The 17,506-nt window shown below is 36.5% G+C and overlaps 1 protein-coding gene and 1 pseudogene across 5 annotated transcripts in view; one reads left to right on the top strand and one right to left on the bottom strand.

The window, feature by feature from the left end:
* Positions 1 to 17,506, top strand: part of RABGAP1L (RAB GTPase activating protein 1 like) — a 694,415-nt gene that overhangs the window by 172,264 nt on the left and 504,645 nt on the right. For all 5 annotated transcript variants that reach the window (XM_069065530.1, XM_069065529.1, XM_069065528.1 and 2 more), the window contains one exon: positions 14,200 to 14,293. In XM_069065530.1, coding sequence (XP_068921631.1) covers positions 14,200 to 14,293 — 94 coding nt within the window. The remainder of the gene's footprint in view (positions 1 to 14,199; positions 14,294 to 17,506) is intronic.
* Positions 7,268 to 8,023, bottom strand: LOC138144205 (large ribosomal subunit protein eL19-like; annotated as a pseudogene).

Below are 17,506 nucleotides of genomic sequence, written 5' to 3'. Positions count from 1 at the left end.
CCCGGTGTAATCTTCCATACTGAGCACTCGCATTTCCCCATTTGGGATCCTATTCCTAGAGGATAGTAATGCCTTTTCCATTTATCACTAGTTTTCTATTCTTATCCTTGATGGTACCCTTGAACTTGCTATGAGTAGAATTATATTGGAACATATAAACCAAATAGTTCAGACCAATGAAAGAGTCATTGCTGGCCACAACATCCCTACTAGTAGACTGAAATAAACCTTGTCTTTTCCTCTGAACCTGTGTTAATACTGTGTTCTGTCAGGATATGCAAAGTAAGTTGGATAAAAGGAAGGTGATTTGTATAGGCCATCTTTATTCTAATGAACTCAATATGAGCTTACTTGCTATAAAAGCTTAAAGAGGATGTATAAATAAAAATTAAACTATTCCCCTACCCTTAGGGGAAGAAAAGAGAATTGTAATGATAATTAAAAAAAATAAAACATCATGGTAAAGAGATGAAGGTTATCTTAATAGGACTTAACTTTTATTGAATGATAACTGATAAGATTATGAAAAAAATCAGAAAGGAAAAGTTAAGCATCTCTGAAAAATTCTTTAATAATTCAGTTTTCTATGATGTAGTTTCTCTTTTCATTCTTTACATGGGTAATTACACTGTAAGAAAACTAGGTTTTGTGTTGTGGTGGTAGATAACAATCTCATAATGTCCTTTGACCATATTTATTACAGAATACCATCAAATTTAAACTGTCTTTGTTGACCATTGGAAGTAGGCTTCAAATTTCCATTTCTTTTATAAATGGGATAAAATAATTTGTTAATAGAAGCATAGTAATTTTTCTCAGCAATCTGCCACAAAAGCTAAGCTAAACATTTTGTACTATTTTGATTGATTGATATGTTGTGTATATTTATTTTATTTGATCTAAATTTTATATCTTCTGTCTCTTTGCCACTATCTTCTTAGCTTTAAAAATATAAACGTATTGCATTCGTGTGAAAAGAAGGTGCAGAAGAAAATTTGCTGTCAATTGCTACTTAGTTTTGCTATAATGCCATCATTCTATGATTGAATGTACTGGCAGTCTTTTTTTTTTTTTACTTTATTCTCCTGAGGAAGTTATGTCACTAGTTGTGTTAAGATTTACTAGTCCTTCTTTATTTAGAATAAAGCAAGAACAGAAATGTATAGCTTTCTATCTTTTATAAAACTCTTAGAATTTCTAATGCTAAATCTAATTAGTTGGATCTTTCAAATGATCAAGTGTGTGATTATATGTATTTTATTTTGAAGATATAATGTATATTTCCTTCTTCAGTAATGCTACCAGCTGTCCTCAGCAGCAAAATAAAAATCTTTGCTTAGAAATAGAAAACCCCTAAAGAGATTCAAGATTGCTTTGTGATCTCAGGAATGTTTACTTTTACCTTGCTGGAACATAGTTACTTCATGTGTCAAATATTGGTTTTCAACTTGGTCTTTGAATGTCCCTTGCATCTCCAATTTTCTTTTCCTTTCTTTTTTTTTTTTTAAGCAATTGGGGTTAAGTAACTTGCTCAAGGTTACATACACAGCCAGTTATTTCTGGGTGTGGTGCTAAGTATCTGAGCCTGGATTTGATCCCAGGTCATCCTGACTCTGGGGCTGGTGCTCTTACTCACTGAGCCACCTGGCCGCCCCTAAGCAATTGGGGTTAAGTAATTTGCTCAAGGTTACACGGCCAGGTGTTTCTGGGTGGGTGCTAAGTGTCTGAGCCCGGATTTGATCCCCAGGTCATCCCGACACTGGAGCCAGTGCTCTTACTCGCTGTACTACCTGGCCATCCCGATGTTGGTAATTTTTAATGTCTTTTGATTTTTGACATCTATTTTTTCTGTAGCTTACAAAATGATTTGATTAAGACTTGTAACAACATTTTTTCCTTATATTTTCTCTTTTTTGTCTTCAATGATATAATTGTAGTCTTGAAAATGCTCTGTGTAAGGAGCCTAGAACTTTCGAGTCGACAAGGAACACAGCAATCATTGAGAGCAGTCCGCCACCCAAAGTAAGGTTCCTTCCGAGCTAGCCATCTTGCCTCTGTTTGAATACCTCCAGAGAGCAGGCAGTGCTCTCTCCTTCATTTATGGCTAGCTTTTGAATCATGCAGTAGCAGCACCATAGGATTGCGTGTTGGGAAGCACCTTAGGAATTTTCTAGTCCAACTTGTACCTGAACAAGAAATTCATTTATGGTGTCCCTGATAAGCGGCTGTAAGGCTGTCCTCGAAGACCACTGCTGTGAGTGAGGCAAATACTTCTCATTGCAGTCCATTCCTTTTTTAGGAAACTCTTTCAGAGAGTTATATTGAACCTTTCAGTTCCTACCTTTGGTCTTAGATCTGCCCTCTGGGGCTGACTAGAGGATGGCTTATTTCCTTATCTCTAGATCAACATGGCAGATACATGAAGACCACCATCAAATTGTACTTCTGTCTTCTCTTTTCCAGACTAACCATCCCCAGCACATGAACCTTGATGAAAGTAGGAACATATGATCAGAGATGGAATAAAATAAGATCTTCAACATGGACTGTAACATTTTTTTCCTTAAGTATCACCTGAGTGATTAAAATATGGAGTACACATAATGTCTCTTTGTAGTCATTTTGTACTGGAAATAAAATTATTCAACCAAACCTTCATTACTAATGAATTAGTAATAATTTCAGTATTCTGGAGAAATTTCTAAAATACCTTTTTATTTTAATTCTAAATTTTCTGACATATTCAAATATATCTATTGAATTTTAAATTGAAATAGCAGAACACTAAAAATAAAAACATGTATTTCTAGGAATTTTACTCAGCTCACCTTCTAATGTACTTCAGTAGAGTCTCAGAATCTGTTCCTTAGGGGCACTAAATGGGGCAGTGGATAGAACACTGGATGTGGAGTCAGGAGGACCTGAGTTTAGATGTGACCTCAGACACTTCCTAGCTGTGTGAGCCTGGGCAAGTCACTTCATCCTGATTGCCCCCCTTCCACTACAAAAAGAATCTACTTCTTAAAGTCAAATGGACTCCTGATTCATAAGAAAATTCTAAAGAAAAATTCTAAAAAAACTTTTACACTCCAGCGTCATCATTTTAAAGGTGAGAAAATTAAAGTTAGATGAATGACCCCTCTCTTCTCCTTCCCTTGTCAAAGAGGTTTTCTTAAAGCCCAGTTCTGACCATGTCATATCCTATTCATTAAACTCAAGTGGCTCCCTATTGTCCCCAGGAACAAACTTAAAAATCTTCTGTTTGACTTTTAAAGGCCTTCATCACCTGGCCCCTTTCCAGTCTTCTTACACCTCACACCCCACTCCAGGTGCTCTCTGTGCAGTCCAGTGATGCTGGTCTCTCTGCTTTTCCTCATAAACAAACCTCAGTCTCCAGACTCCTGACCTTTTCACTGGCAGTCCCCTGTGCTTGGAATGTTTTCCCTCTTCAGAAGCCTCCTGGCTTCTCTCTGGCTTCCTTTAGGTCTCAACTAAAATCCTACTTTCTGCAAGAAGCCATTCCCAGGACTCCTCAGTCTCAGTGCTTTCCCTCTGAGATCACCTCCCAATTATCACGTTTATGTATCTTGTTTAAGCATGCTGTTTGCTAGCTGTCTTCCCCATTAAAATGAGCCCCTTGAAAGCAGGTCCTATTTTTTGCTTATCTGCACATCCCCAGTCGTCACTGGGGTGCATGGCACATGGTAGGTGTTTAATAAATGCTAGCTGATGAACTGATTAGGGAGTGAAATGAAATATGGCCAGGGAAGAGAGAGCCAACAAGCAGGACAGGGGGGCCCACAGGGAAGTTCCAGGGGTGACAGGGCATGGTCTCTGGTTTGAGTGGTCCGTAGTTACACAACCATTAAATATGTCAGAGGCAAGATTTCCTGGGTCTGTGGCTTGCTGTCTGTCACCACAAGAGCTGCCACTCTATTTTCTTCATGCCGAATCAAAATCTCTTTCCCTTTAACTTCCTTTCCTTGGTCTTTGTTTTGCCCCCTGTAGCTACAACAGAACACACTTAATCCCTATGATAATAATTTAAATGTTTGAGGACCTTTGTTCTTTCTTCCTTTTTTTCCCAGGTTAAATATATCTGATTCTTTCAACCATTCCGCATATACATGGATAGAAGATGTTCGTGGGGCATTGAATTTAGAGCTAGAAGAGAAGGACATTTAATCCAACGCTCTCATTTTCCTTATGAAGAGATTGCAATGAGCAAGATAGAAATCCAAACTAGGCCCTCTTACTGCCAAACCAGGAGTCTTTTGACTCTACTACACTGTCCTTTCGGTCTCATCCTACCTTTTTTTTTTTTTTATAAAAGCAATTGGGGTTAAGTAACTTGCTCAAGGTTACACGGCCAGGTGTTTTGTGTGGGTGTTAAGTATCTGAGGCCGGAACGATTCCGGGTCTCCCGACTCCCACCTGGCTGCCCCATCATTCTACTTTTTTAGACTCATCTATTTAACATATAATTAAAAATTGATTTTACAAAGGTACATTTCTACCTAGACACTACCCAAATTATTAAAATTCTGAATCAATACCAGTTTACAGAAAAAGAGCAGTTTTTAAGGCAAGGCCAAAAAATAAGATTAACAGTAACTTTAAAGCAAGGTCTTAAAAATTGAGACTGACTTTTATCCATTCACTGAGGCCTAGTGAAACATGTTATTCATCAGTGTATCTTTAATGTCAGTTTACAATTTATTTCCTTTTATTTTTACAAGGAGTCTTACAATTTATTTCCTTATATTATTACAAGGAGTCTTACAAGGACTCACTTTTTTAAAAGTTGTATTCTGTGTAAATGTGTCTTAAAATTTAAAAATGTGAGGGCCAGAAGTAAATGATTCCCCAACTGTGTTCTGATTCATCAAGGAAAAAAAAAAACATTTAGTAGACATGTATTTTATTTAATTTATAGTTTAGTGGGAATCATTTTAAAAATTAATTTACTCCAAGATTATATTAAATTTTTAGAGTAGCATTAAGCTCTTGGCTTGGTTTGTATTTGTGGTTATCTAAAATTGCATATTATTTTTCATATGAGCCCCCTCTTCTTCATCACGAGTATGCATTGACTTTTCAAACCTAAGCATATTTCCTCGTTCCTAATTGTAGATGAAAGAATTTTTTTTAATAAAATTTATTTGTTTTGGCACCATATGATTTTTCCAGCCATCTTTCCCATGACTCCCTCCATGTATTATTTATGAAATTTAATAAATTTCAGTTCACCTCTCATTGAACATTCCAGTGAGGGTTACATTTCTAGCCAAACCCAGAACCCATCTATCTCACTCACTACTATCATCTTTGTGCCTTGTCTCTTTCCACACTCTCCCCCCACTCCCCAAGCCCCTCCGAATAAACCAGTGAGTCTATGACTCTTCTCACTTGTCCAAAACATCCCTTCCTAACATCTGCTTGTTATTGTACATCTTCTTTATTGTTTTGTGGGAAGTTACTGCTCCTTCAGAAAATAACTGATTCCTTATCTGTGGGAAGAGCGTCTTTACTTACTGAGCACTTTTAGTGTATACTCTTTTTCTCCTCCCCATCTTCCTGTGGAAACATCCTGTTCAAGTTTATGCATGGCTTTTGTTCAGCTATAGGATCTCATCACAAATCTCAGCTGTTGCTGTTGCCTCCCATTATATCTTTGCTCTGAATACTATTTCACCTTGCCACCAGGCTTTCTTACAAATTGACCTATCTGGCCATGTAACACCTCTGATTAAAGTCTTTCATTGGATTTCTCTTACCAAGGGATGAAATTTAAATCACTGTGTGGCGTTTGTCAAGGCCTACCATGATTTGGCACCGTGTGATTTGTCTAGCCACCTTTCCCATGACTCCCTCCATGTATCTATGTTCCATTGGAGTTGCTTTATTTGCCCTGCTCTCTCAGTGCCTGGTTCTTGACTGTTTCTTATGCTCTATGTTTGACCTTTGCTCTATTCTTCTCCTGATTCTACCCCTGAAAGTCTTTTACTTCCTTTTCTTTCTCTCTGTTCTTTCTGATGCTGTTCAAATCAAGTTCTCATTGTTACTAGCCTGGTCTGTTTAGCATTCTACAACATGTTTGTACCTTACCTCAGTCTGTTTATTATACTAGGAATAAATCTCCCAGTTCCTACCAGTTTTATAAAGCCCCTCTAAAATGCCCCTCATCCTGGATAAAGAACAAAAAAGTTAGTCTCAGGATCCAAGACAGAAGAGTCAGCTTATGCAGTCTCTTTTCTTACCTTGAACCTCTCATATAACAGAGATCCCATTCTCACTCTCTAAATCATAGAATTACCGTATTTGAGAGTTGGAAGAGAACTCAGTGACTATCTAGTCCAACTTATGCCTTTTAAAGATTCCCCACTAAAACATAACCAACAAGTAGGTCTCCATCTTTTTTTTTTTTTTGGCTTTTTGGAGAGGGGAATGTAGGGCAGTTGGGGTTAAGTGACTGGCTCAAGGTCACATGGCTAGTTTTTGTGTTAAGTGTCTGAGGTCGGATTTGAATTCAGGTCCTCCTGACTCCAGTATTGGTGCTTTATTCACTGTGCCACTTAGCCATCCCCTCCATCTTTTTTTTTTTTTAAAGATCTCCAATGAGGGGGAAATCCCTACTCCCAATTTGGATAGCTCTAATTGTTAGTAAGTTTTTCTTAGCCAAAACGTCTGAATTTTCTACTTTGCACATTCACCTTCAATCCTGACTTCCCTCTGGGGCCAAAAAACAAACAACCAAACCAGAAACAAACCTTTAAAATCCCCTTTCCAAATGACAGACTTTCAAAGACTTAAAGGCAGCTATTGAGTTCTTTTGGTATCTATATGTATGCATACACGTGAAACCCTTCTTTATTCCCTCCCTGACATTCTGTAGCTTATCAGTATCATTTCAGAAATGTGGTGCCCCAAGTCGCCCAAGTCCTCCAGATGTAGCCTGACCAATGTACAGCATTACTTGCCCTTACCATTGCATCAGTCTCCTTCTTCAGGTATAGATTGGACTAAAGATAGTCTGACATCCTTTCCATGACTTAGAATTTCTGCTGCCTCTGTCTCTTTAATACCACCCTTAAAATATGAGGATGCTAAGGAGTGGAGGTAAAATCTATTAGGTATAGGTCTACCCACGTCATTCCCTTGTTCCAAATCTCACCATGGTTCCCCATTACTCACAGGATAAAGTACAAATTCTGTAGCATAACATTTCTATGCCGTATTTCTTTAGTAAGCTCATTGAGGGTAGGGCTTATTTAGTTTTTTTTTTTTTTTGGCTGACAGTTGTCCATTTTTATTGCATATGCCAAATAGAAGGGTACTATGTACAGAGGAGATGGGGAGGATCATTTTTAGTCTCTTCCTCTTTGGACAAAGTCTTGATGATCTCCTCTTAGCCTGCAGATGCTCTTCCTGACGCTTTCGTGCTTCTTTAGTCTTAGACCTTTGAGCTTCAGCCTGGTCAGCCAAGAGCTTCTTCCGGGCCTTGTCTGCCTTTAGTTTATGAATGTGCTCCATCAGGATTCGTTTGTTCTTGAACACATTTCCCTTCACCTTCAAGTACAGGCTGTGGTACATGTGGTGGTCAGTCTTTTTGGATTCACGATATATTCGAAGCAGATGGCGAAGAATCCTCATTCGCCTCATCCAGGTCACCTTCTCAGGCATACAAGCATTGGCAGTACCCTTTCTCTTACCAATACCCATGTGCCTGCCCTTCCTTCGAGCCAGAGTATTTTTTCGGCATCTGGCACGAGAGTGCACAGTAACGGGCTTCTGGATGATAAGCCCATCTTTAATCAGCTTCCGGATCTGCTGGCGGGAATTGGCATTGGCAATTTCATTGGTCTTATTGGGGTCAAGCCATACTTTCTTCTTTCCACATCGAAGGACACTAGAGGCAAGCCTCTTCTGAAGCCTGAGCATACTCATGACTGCAGCAGCAGCGTGGAAAAGGAAAGGAGAGAGAACCTTATTTAGTTTTTATGTTAGCTGTGCAATGGCTTTCACATAATAATAAATGCTTGTTGAGTTTAATTTGAGGACTTCCATGATGCTGTCTTAATCCATCATTCTAGCTGCAAACTATGCCTTTTCATACACAATGCTGTAGCCAAACTGAATTTTTCACCTGGCTAACAGAAGTCTATTAAAATTATTCTTTAAAATATCATAGATGGCTGTGAAAATTATATTTGTTATTGTAGTGCTTGGCTCTTATCAAGAGATTTGTTGTTCTTCAAAGTAATGCTTACTGTTTAGAAGCACTTTTCCTCCCCTAGACCTGTGACTTCAGTGTCATAGGGAAGTAACTCCTGGTGAAGAAATTCCCTCTTCCATTGCAGGTCAGTAACTTACAGTTTTTGAGCATTAACTTGGGTCACTGTGCAAGGTTATGCGACTTGCCCGGTGTCACAGAGCCTGTTTTTGTTTGAGGCTAGGCTTGAACCCAAGTGTTCCTGACTGACTGGCTGGCTCCCTATGTAGTATGTCATGTCAGCTCTTACTCTTATCATATTACAGATGTAAAGAAGCTTCTTATTAGAATTATAGAAATTATCCGTTAAACTTTGCATGACTCAAAAACTATATGTAATTAAAATCAATCACACTTTGAATATTCAAAGGAATTTTAAACATCATTTTCTCAAGGCTGATTCAAGGACAAGACCCACGAAGTCAGTATTAATGGTTGGATGCCAACCTGGTGAAAGGTCTCTAGTGGAATTCCCCAGAATTCTGTCCTTCTTTCTGTCCTGTTCATTGTTTTCATCAGTCACTCACAAAAAGCTGTGGTTATCAAATGTGTGCAGATAGTATGGAGCTGGGAGTTACAGCCAGTATGTTGGATAACAGAATCAAGATGAAATAGTGTTTTACAGCTTAAAACATGGACTATTTAGTAGGAAAAAATTAAAAGCCTTACACTTGGGCTAAAAAAAAAAAATCAAGTGTATATACACACCCAGATTTGGACAAAAGAAATACTGGGTTTAGTGTATTGCAAGGTCAGGATGAGCAAGCAAAAGAAAAAAGCAGTCAGAAAGGCCAGCTTCATCCAAAGATTTCCCATTCTAGATGCCCCATTGTTAGAAAGACATTGACAAGTCAGAGTGGGTACAATGAAGGGTTCTAGCCATCCAATTATTTACCCCCCTACTTACTAGTATTTTAGCAATGCAGTCTTCATTCAATTATCACTTCATTGATAAAAAAAACTTTTTGCTTCCTATTTATCAGATTTCATCCAGCTCCTTTTCTGATTCAGATAAAATGTCTTCATCCCACCTAAATGCCTTCACATAGTATTATGTCACAATCTTGGTTACAGTCTAGATAAATGCATCATTGACTCCCTTGGGCTATGTGCCGAAAAGGGGTATCTCTGTGTCAAATGGTATTTTAGTTACTCTCTTTGAACTATTCCAGATTGATTTCTAAGATGATTATACCAATTCATAGCTCTACCAATGATACTTTAGTGTGCCTGTCTTTCCACAGCATTTCCAACATTAGCTATTTTTTTTTATCTTTGACAAGATGGTTGGTGTGAAGGGGAAACCCTAGTGTGGTTTTGATTTATATGTCTTTTATTATTAGTGATTTAAAGCATTCTTTCATATAGTCATTAATAGTTTTCTGTTGGGAATGGCTTTTGATTTTATGTATTCCTGTTTATATATTTTGATTATCAGATCAGAACCTTGTCAGACATTTGATATAAATCTATTCTTTTTGTATTTATTTTGTTCATGCAAATTCTTTTCAGTTTTATGTAATTAAAACTGTTGGTTTTATCTTTTGTAATTGCTTCTGTCTGTTGATTAAAAATTTACCCCTCTACTCACCTCGCCCTTGATGCCTATGCCCAGTATGTGATCTGTTTCTCTCTTTTTTTATGCTATGATCTTAAGTGTTCAAGACATGTATCCATTTTGAATATTCTGTGGTATATGGTGTTAGGTAGAAGCAACATAGTGTGGACAGAGATATGAACCCAGAATGAGGAAGTTCTGTGCTCAAGGCCTGCCTCTGTCAGTGCAGCTTGTGAGATGGGCCAAGTCACGTAAGTGACCTTTTAGGCAGACCTCTAGGACTAGAACTTGCTAAGACAGTGCTGACCTGCATTGCTAAGAGGCACTTTCCTCTTCCCAGGAGCTTGATGTACCGGTGAAATAACAGTTCTTATCCCTTAGATCACGTAACACATTTATCTAAACCTAATTTTTACCATACTGTTTTCCAGTTTTTTTTTTTTAGCCTTTCTTGTTGTACAGGGAATAGTTCTTCCTGGGGTAATTTATGTTTTCAGGTTTTAGATATTGAATCCAAACATTTTCAGTTTTTCCTTGTCTAGTCTCCATCATCCAATAGTAAGACAAATGAGGGAGAATAGAGAAATGTATGAATTGTTGAAGAATTTAGAGCTAAAAGGTAATATTTCATTTATATAATGACACCCCTAATGAGATACACATATCTCAGTATTATATGGCACCTTAACAGATTGTGTACTAGGGTAGGACACAAAGAAATGTAAGGATTATTTGTAGAGCATAATATAACAAAGAGTGTTTGATGCAGGGATCACAAGCAAATGACACACACAGATCTAAATAAAGACAGTGATGTAAACCGGTCATCCTATTCCTCACTGCTTTCCATGTCTGTTCAGTCTAGTGATGCTGGCCTCCTTGTTGTTCACTTCATTTGCTGACTCCCTGCAATGCTTTTCTTGCTCTTGCCCCTCCCCTTGGCTTCTGGGGGGGCCTTCAGGTCCCAACTAAAATCCCACCTTTTGCAAGAAGCTTTTCTTTATTCCCCCTAATGCTAATGCCTTTTCCCCTGGAGATTACCTCCAGTTTTATCCTGTATATTTTCTTTGTACATATTTGATTGCATCTTGATTCTCCCATTATATTATGAGCTCCTTTCTTTGTATTCATAGCACTTAGCATACGACCCTGCCTGGCACGTTGTAGGAGCTTAATAAATGTTTGTGGTTGTTGATTGGGTTAGGAGAAATCATAGAAACATCAAAAACTGTGCGGAAAAAAACAAACGATAATGATGAGAGAACATACCAGAATTTCTGGAATGTGACCAGAGCTGTACCATATGAAAAAGTATATTGGTAAAAGTGTGGGGCAGCTAGGTGGTGTGGTAGATAGAGTGTCGCACCTGGAGTCAGGAATACCTGAGTTCAAATCTGGCCCCAGATACTCACTAGTTTGTGATCCTGGGCAAGCCACTTAACCTTGTTTGCCTCAGTTTCCTCATCTGTAAAATGAGCTGGAGAAGGAAATGGCAAACCACTCCAGTATCTTGGCTAAGAAAACCCCTAAAGGAGTCACAGTGAGCCATGACCAAAAAGAAGTATGCATCAACAAAAGCATATAGTAACAAATTAGAAAAAGGCAGATTAATGAACTAATCATCCAGTTTAAAAAATTAGAAATTCAACAAATCCAAAATAAACAAAACAAATGAAAGTTTGAAAAATTTCAGAAGAACTACATTAATTGGAAAATAAAAAGACACTGAAACTTAGTAATGAACTAAGACCTGGTTTTTAAAAAACATTAACAAAATTGATAGATATCTACCATCCTGAATGAAGAGAGAAGAAAATTATATTAATAAAACAAAAAATAAGAGGAAATCTTAGCAACAGAAAAGAAATAAGGAGAATTATTAGTACACAGATTTACATTCTAAGAAAACTGAGAATTCAAATAAAGTGAAAGATTCTACAAAAATCTAAAATAATCAAATTAATTGAACACCAAATAGACCTTATGTTATTCAGTCTCAGAAAAGGAAATTGAACTTGCTATATAGGAACTTTCAAAGGAAAAAAATCCTTGTCTCATTGGACATATAGAAAAATAATTTTTTTTTTTAAAGCAATCGGGGTTAAGTAACTTTCTCAAGGTTACACAGCCAGTTATTTCTGGGTGTGGTGCTGAGTATCTGAGCCCGGATTTGATCCAGGTCATCCCAATACTGGAGCCGGTGCTCTTACTCGCTGAGCCACCTGGCCGCCCCTAAGCAATTGGGGTTAAGTAACTTGCTTAAGGTTACACAGCTAGGTGTTTCTGGGTGGGTGCTAAGTGTGTCTGAGCCTGGGATTCGATCTCCAGGTCTTCTCAACACTGGAGCCGGTACTCTTACTCGCTGTGCTACCTGGCCACCCCTAGAAAAATAATTTTAAAGAAGAATTATTGTCCATTGTACACAAAGTATCATAAAATATCAAGAAATAAAACTTCTTAAACTCATTTTGTGAGACAAATTTCATTTTAATAACTAAACCTGGGAAGGATTGAGTAAAGAGAACTATGGTTTCTTATCATTAATAAATATGGATTAAAAATTTAAATTAGATCATCGCAAAAAGACTATAGCTATTTATAAAAAAAATCATTTGTTATGATCAAGTTGGATTTTTGCCAGGAATGCCAGACTGGTTCAACATTAGGAAAACAATGATGCATTAAGTTTAAAAGAAAACTGTCTGAAGTCATATGATTATATAATAGATGCAGAAAAATCCTTTGAATAAATAATTTATGCTAAAACTCTGTAAAAGAAGCCTAGAAGAGTTTTAAGAAATGAATAAAATGTATCTAAGACCAAAAAAAAAAAATAGCCTAACATGAACAGGAAAGGAAAGCAAGAACTTTCTTCACCAAGTATCTACAGACCCCTTGTTAGTGGATAGATTTTAGCAAGGGCTGATAACCTAGATGGGGAAAAAAATACATCTTTATTTCAGTATAATTGGTTTTCCTTTTAAACACACCTATTTAACCTTATGAATTTAAAAACATGATTCTGAGAATGAGACTCCATAGGCGTCATCAGACTGCCAAAGGGGTCCATGATATACAGAAACCATTAAGAACCTAAACGTTAGAAGCTTTGCTAAGGAATAAAGATGTGAAGCAAGGATTCCTTCTTTCCCTTCTATTATTAGTGTTAGAATAGTTTTAGAAATGTTAACAATAGCAGAAAGATGAGAAAGAAGTAAAAGCCTTTTAAAAACAGGAATAGAGAAGATAAAACTTTTTTTTTTTTTAATTAATGACAGGAAAGTTTACTTAAAACATTCAAGGGAATCAGTAAAGAAACTAATTGAAATAACGAATAGCTTCAGGAAAATGTTGTGGCAAAATAATTTCCCAGTACAAATACACAGCAATGACAAATCTAGGAGGCTGAGATATAAGGCCAAGTGCCAGTCAAAAATGACTACAAAATGTAAATATTGAATGGGTGTCAGACTATGAGAGAGAGCACACTCAACATTGTATAGAGACAGTTACAAAAGGCTTCTTAAAGAAGCAGACAGTTAAGTAACTGGAAGGACTCAGTGCTTGTGGCTGGGCCATTCTTCTACTGTGACAGTGATAGTAACAAAGAGGCAATTTATAGAGCTGGGCTAATGATAACTAACCTCATTTGGAGGAACAAAATATCTAAAATGTCAAGGGAAATCAAAACAGGTAGGGAATAGGACTTCCAGACCTCACACTATTTCATGAAGTAGTAACGATCAAAGCCATTTGGTCCTAGTTTCCACACATTTTCTGTTTTTTTTTTTTAAATTGGAATTGAAGAAACACTTTGGCACACAGGTATTTAAGTTGTCTTTTATCAAAAGTTAAACCACTTAGATGTTCTGGTTTTAGAAATCTAAAAGGTTTTGGGTAGGTATATTATAAAAACTGATTGCTGTTTGTCGAGTCTTTTCAGAGATCTGTATGTAGGTGTTGCATGTGCATCTGTGTGTGTGTGTGTATGTGTGTTGCCTGTTTATGTGTGTGTTTGGTAGTTTCTATATATATACTAATTGGGATTTTTTTGAATTGAGTAGAAGAGTAGATTGAATTCAGAGTTCCTAATTATATTACCATCTCTACCCTTTTTGACTTAATCTATTACTTTGAGAAGATTTAAGTGGATTAATTTCTAAAGTGAAAAATGCATATGAAAATTTTCTTAACGAAAAGATTTTGCTTTGAAATTCTTAACCTGGATTACTACATATTTTTGATAATAAGTATAACTTTCAAGGCTTTTAAAAAATTTAGAGATAAAATGGCATTCAGTTATAGTGTATTATTTGAATGTACTTTAGTATTTTTTGTGTGAAACATTTTTGAATATTTTTTTTTTCAGAGAGTGACAATGAACTCTCAAGTGGTACTGGTGATGTGTCTAAGGATTGCCCTGAGAAGATCTTATATTCATGGGGAGAATTGCTGGGAAGATGGTAAATTTTAATTTCATCTTTTACAACTTAACATCTACTTATTAAGTTTTCTTTGAATAGAATTTTGAGGCATGAATTAGCTTCCTTATGTAAATTATAGCCTTTATGATTATGCCAAAAGTTGGATTACTGTAAATGAATTTTAAGATGGCAGTGTGTTTGAAACAGCACAGAAAATCAATGATAATATAAATTTGTAGCTATATTTATTTAACATCTGTGCTTGAACATCAACAAAAAACATTGTCATTGCATTTTCAAATACTTAATTTATTCATTATTCTGTCATTATTTTGTTCAAAATAGTCCATTGCATGCTTTATTGTCAAAATATTTAAATTCTCATATTAAGAGACTAATTCATTTGTATTAGATTTATCTGTTCCTGCCTCTCTATATTTGTCTTACATGTTTCTACCTGCTGTATACATGTTTGCCTCCCCTCTCTGGTTTTAAAGGGGGCAGATTCAATCTTTTCTGCAGTGGAATAAATTGTTTTCAGAAACAAACTTTCCCCCCAGTTTGTAATTCATATTAAGTTTTGGTGTCAAATAAATTCAGCATGAAAAGGCATGATATTAAAAAAAAAAAGTTTCTCTCGGGATTAGGATGAATTTCTTATCTTGTTTCCAAATAGAAGTAAATAGTTTATTCTTTTAAAAAAAATCATGCAGGGCTCAGGGAATAGAGCACCAGCCCTGGAGTCAGGAGGACCTGGGTTCAAATTTGGCCTCATTCACTTAACACAAAACTAGCCATGTGACCTTGGGCAAGTCACTTAACCCCTATTCCCCTACCTTCCCCCCTCCAAAAAGCAAAAAAATTAAAAAAAATCATGCCATCTCTAGTATTTTTGAGCCAAAATCTATATTAGAGGTTTACAAATCACAACTTGGATTTTAGATGCCATTATAGTAATATGAATAAAGTGCTAAAATTAGATTCAGGTAGAATTAAGTAGCTAATTGGCATAAAAATAAAACAAACCATTATAGAGTATGGTGTATGGACATTTATCCTGGATAACTGACAAATATCAGTTTTAAAAATAAAGCCTTTCAGTATTCCCTGTGAGCAGGCAATGATTAAATAGAGTATGCTCCCTATCTTTCCTTGCAACTAGCATCTCTGTACCTGTAATAAGTGTTGATGGAATTGAATTGAGATCTGTATCAACATACCTGGGTTTGGATCTGTAGCTGTATATCTCTATTTAACTATGTAGGGCATCTGATGAAGTCTTCCTTTGTAGGATGTTAGAGCAAAACCATGGGTTCTTTACATGATCACTTCATATATATATATATTTGCTGTACTATAAATTATGGGAGGAAGTAGATACATACCATCTTTAATTCACTTCCACATAATTTTATGGTTTCTTTACATTAGTTTCTAGGTTTCTGCCATCAATGCCAATCCAGGAAGGAAGGAAGGACCTTTGGGGAGCTTTGGTGACATTCCAATCCTAAATCCAACATTGAGGAAGCTCACTTAGAATACTATAATTGCTTGTTAAGCCTACATTCAAAACCATTGAGGACCTCTGCTCTGTTTTTTAGAAGGGAAAGAATGTATATAGGGTAAAATTAATAAACTCACTGAAATTTTTTCAGAGTTTCATTGGAGCTGCAAGAAAAAAACCCCCAAAACATCAAAGCTTTATTCAGTTATAGATAAAACTTCCTTCACTATCTCCCTACCTCCAAGTTTTAGCAAAACAAAACAGAAATTATTTCTTTGTTGGTGATGCAGCTTGAAATAGCAAGGAGATAAGATAATGAATCATAGAGTGAATTAGATGAACCTCCTTTTTCTTCTCATTTAGTTCCTTGCCTATAAACACACAGTTCTTTCTTATTTAAACACACACACACACACACACACACACACACACACACACACACACACACGCCCAAATCCTTCTATTCTGCTGGCCTTTCTAGCCACCATCATCTGTCTCTTTGTTATTTCAGTGCCAATTTTTAAAATAATTGGTCCACCCCCACTGACTGCATTCCCTTGCCATATATTTTCTCCTTAGTTCCATGAAATCTTTTTTCTCTTTTCTGAAACTTACGTTACTGAAGGTTAGCAGGGACTTTTTTATTTGCACATTTTGTCCTCATATTTTCTCATTGCTTTTTCTCCTTTACTTGGTAATACTTCATTTTGTTGATACATGACTTCTTGAAACTTCACCCTATCTTTGGAGGGACATAGTGATGTTGTATTACCCTTATTTTCCTTCATTTTCTTCTATGCCCTCTTTTGTTCTTCTTCTAAACCTTAGTAAGAGTCCCTAAAGATGAATATCCCCACAAGATTGTGTCATTTGGTCTTTTTTTTAACTCTATTTTTCCTATAGAGAACTCATATGATGTATGGTTTAACCTCTCTCTCATGTGCTAATAATATTCATGTTTCTATCTCTGGCCCATATTTTCAGTTACATTTAGGATATCTCAGTTCAGATCAGTTTTTTTTTTTTTAGCCTTTATTATGTCACAGACTTCCTTGGCAGTCTGGGGAATCCTGTGGGTCCCTTCTCAGAATAATACTTTTTAAATGAACAGATAAAATCTATGGGTTTACAAAGGAAAACAGATATGTTGAAGTCCACTTATTAAAATGCTAAAAAAGAAAAAAAAAGCTAGGGCGTAGACCCTAGGTAAATAAGAATTCTTGTCACTTCAGATTTATTCTGTCTAAAACAACAATCTAAACTTTTCAAAAATAGAATTGGCTTCCTAAGCAAATGCTTCCTAAATTTCACAATACAAGTAAGTGGTCCACCAGTGTCTTAGTCACCTAGGTCTGAAATATGGAAGCTCTCTTCGTTCTCTTTGAATCTCTGTATCCTGTTTCTTAATGTTTTCTTCATATATATATACATATATGATGTTTCTCAGATTGCATCTTTCACTTTTTTTTATTTTATGTTTTTTGGGTTTTTTTGCGGGCATTTGGGGTTGTGACTTGCCCAAAGTCACACGGCTAGTAAGTGTGTCAAGTGTCTGAGGCTGGATTTGAATTCAGGTCCTCCTGACTCTAGGGCTGCTGCTGTATTCACTGTGCCACCTAGCCGCCCCTCAGACTGAATCTTTCTCTTGCATTTTTTTTTCTTTTTGGAGGGCAATTGGGGTTAAATGATTTGCCCAAGGTCACGTAGCTATTTTTTTGTGTTAAATGTTTGAGGCCGGATCCGAATCC

This window comes from Petaurus breviceps, unplaced genomic scaffold (genome assembly GCF_028583685.1).
Source record: "Petaurus breviceps papuanus isolate PSGF00001 unplaced genomic scaffold, PetGlider_PUasm1.0 90692, whole genome shotgun sequence".
Lineage (NCBI taxonomy): Eukaryota > Metazoa > Chordata > Mammalia > Diprotodontia > Petauridae > Petaurus > Petaurus breviceps.
The sequence above is the reverse complement of the archived record's forward strand: the minus strand, read 5'-3'. Positions and strand labels throughout refer to the sequence as shown.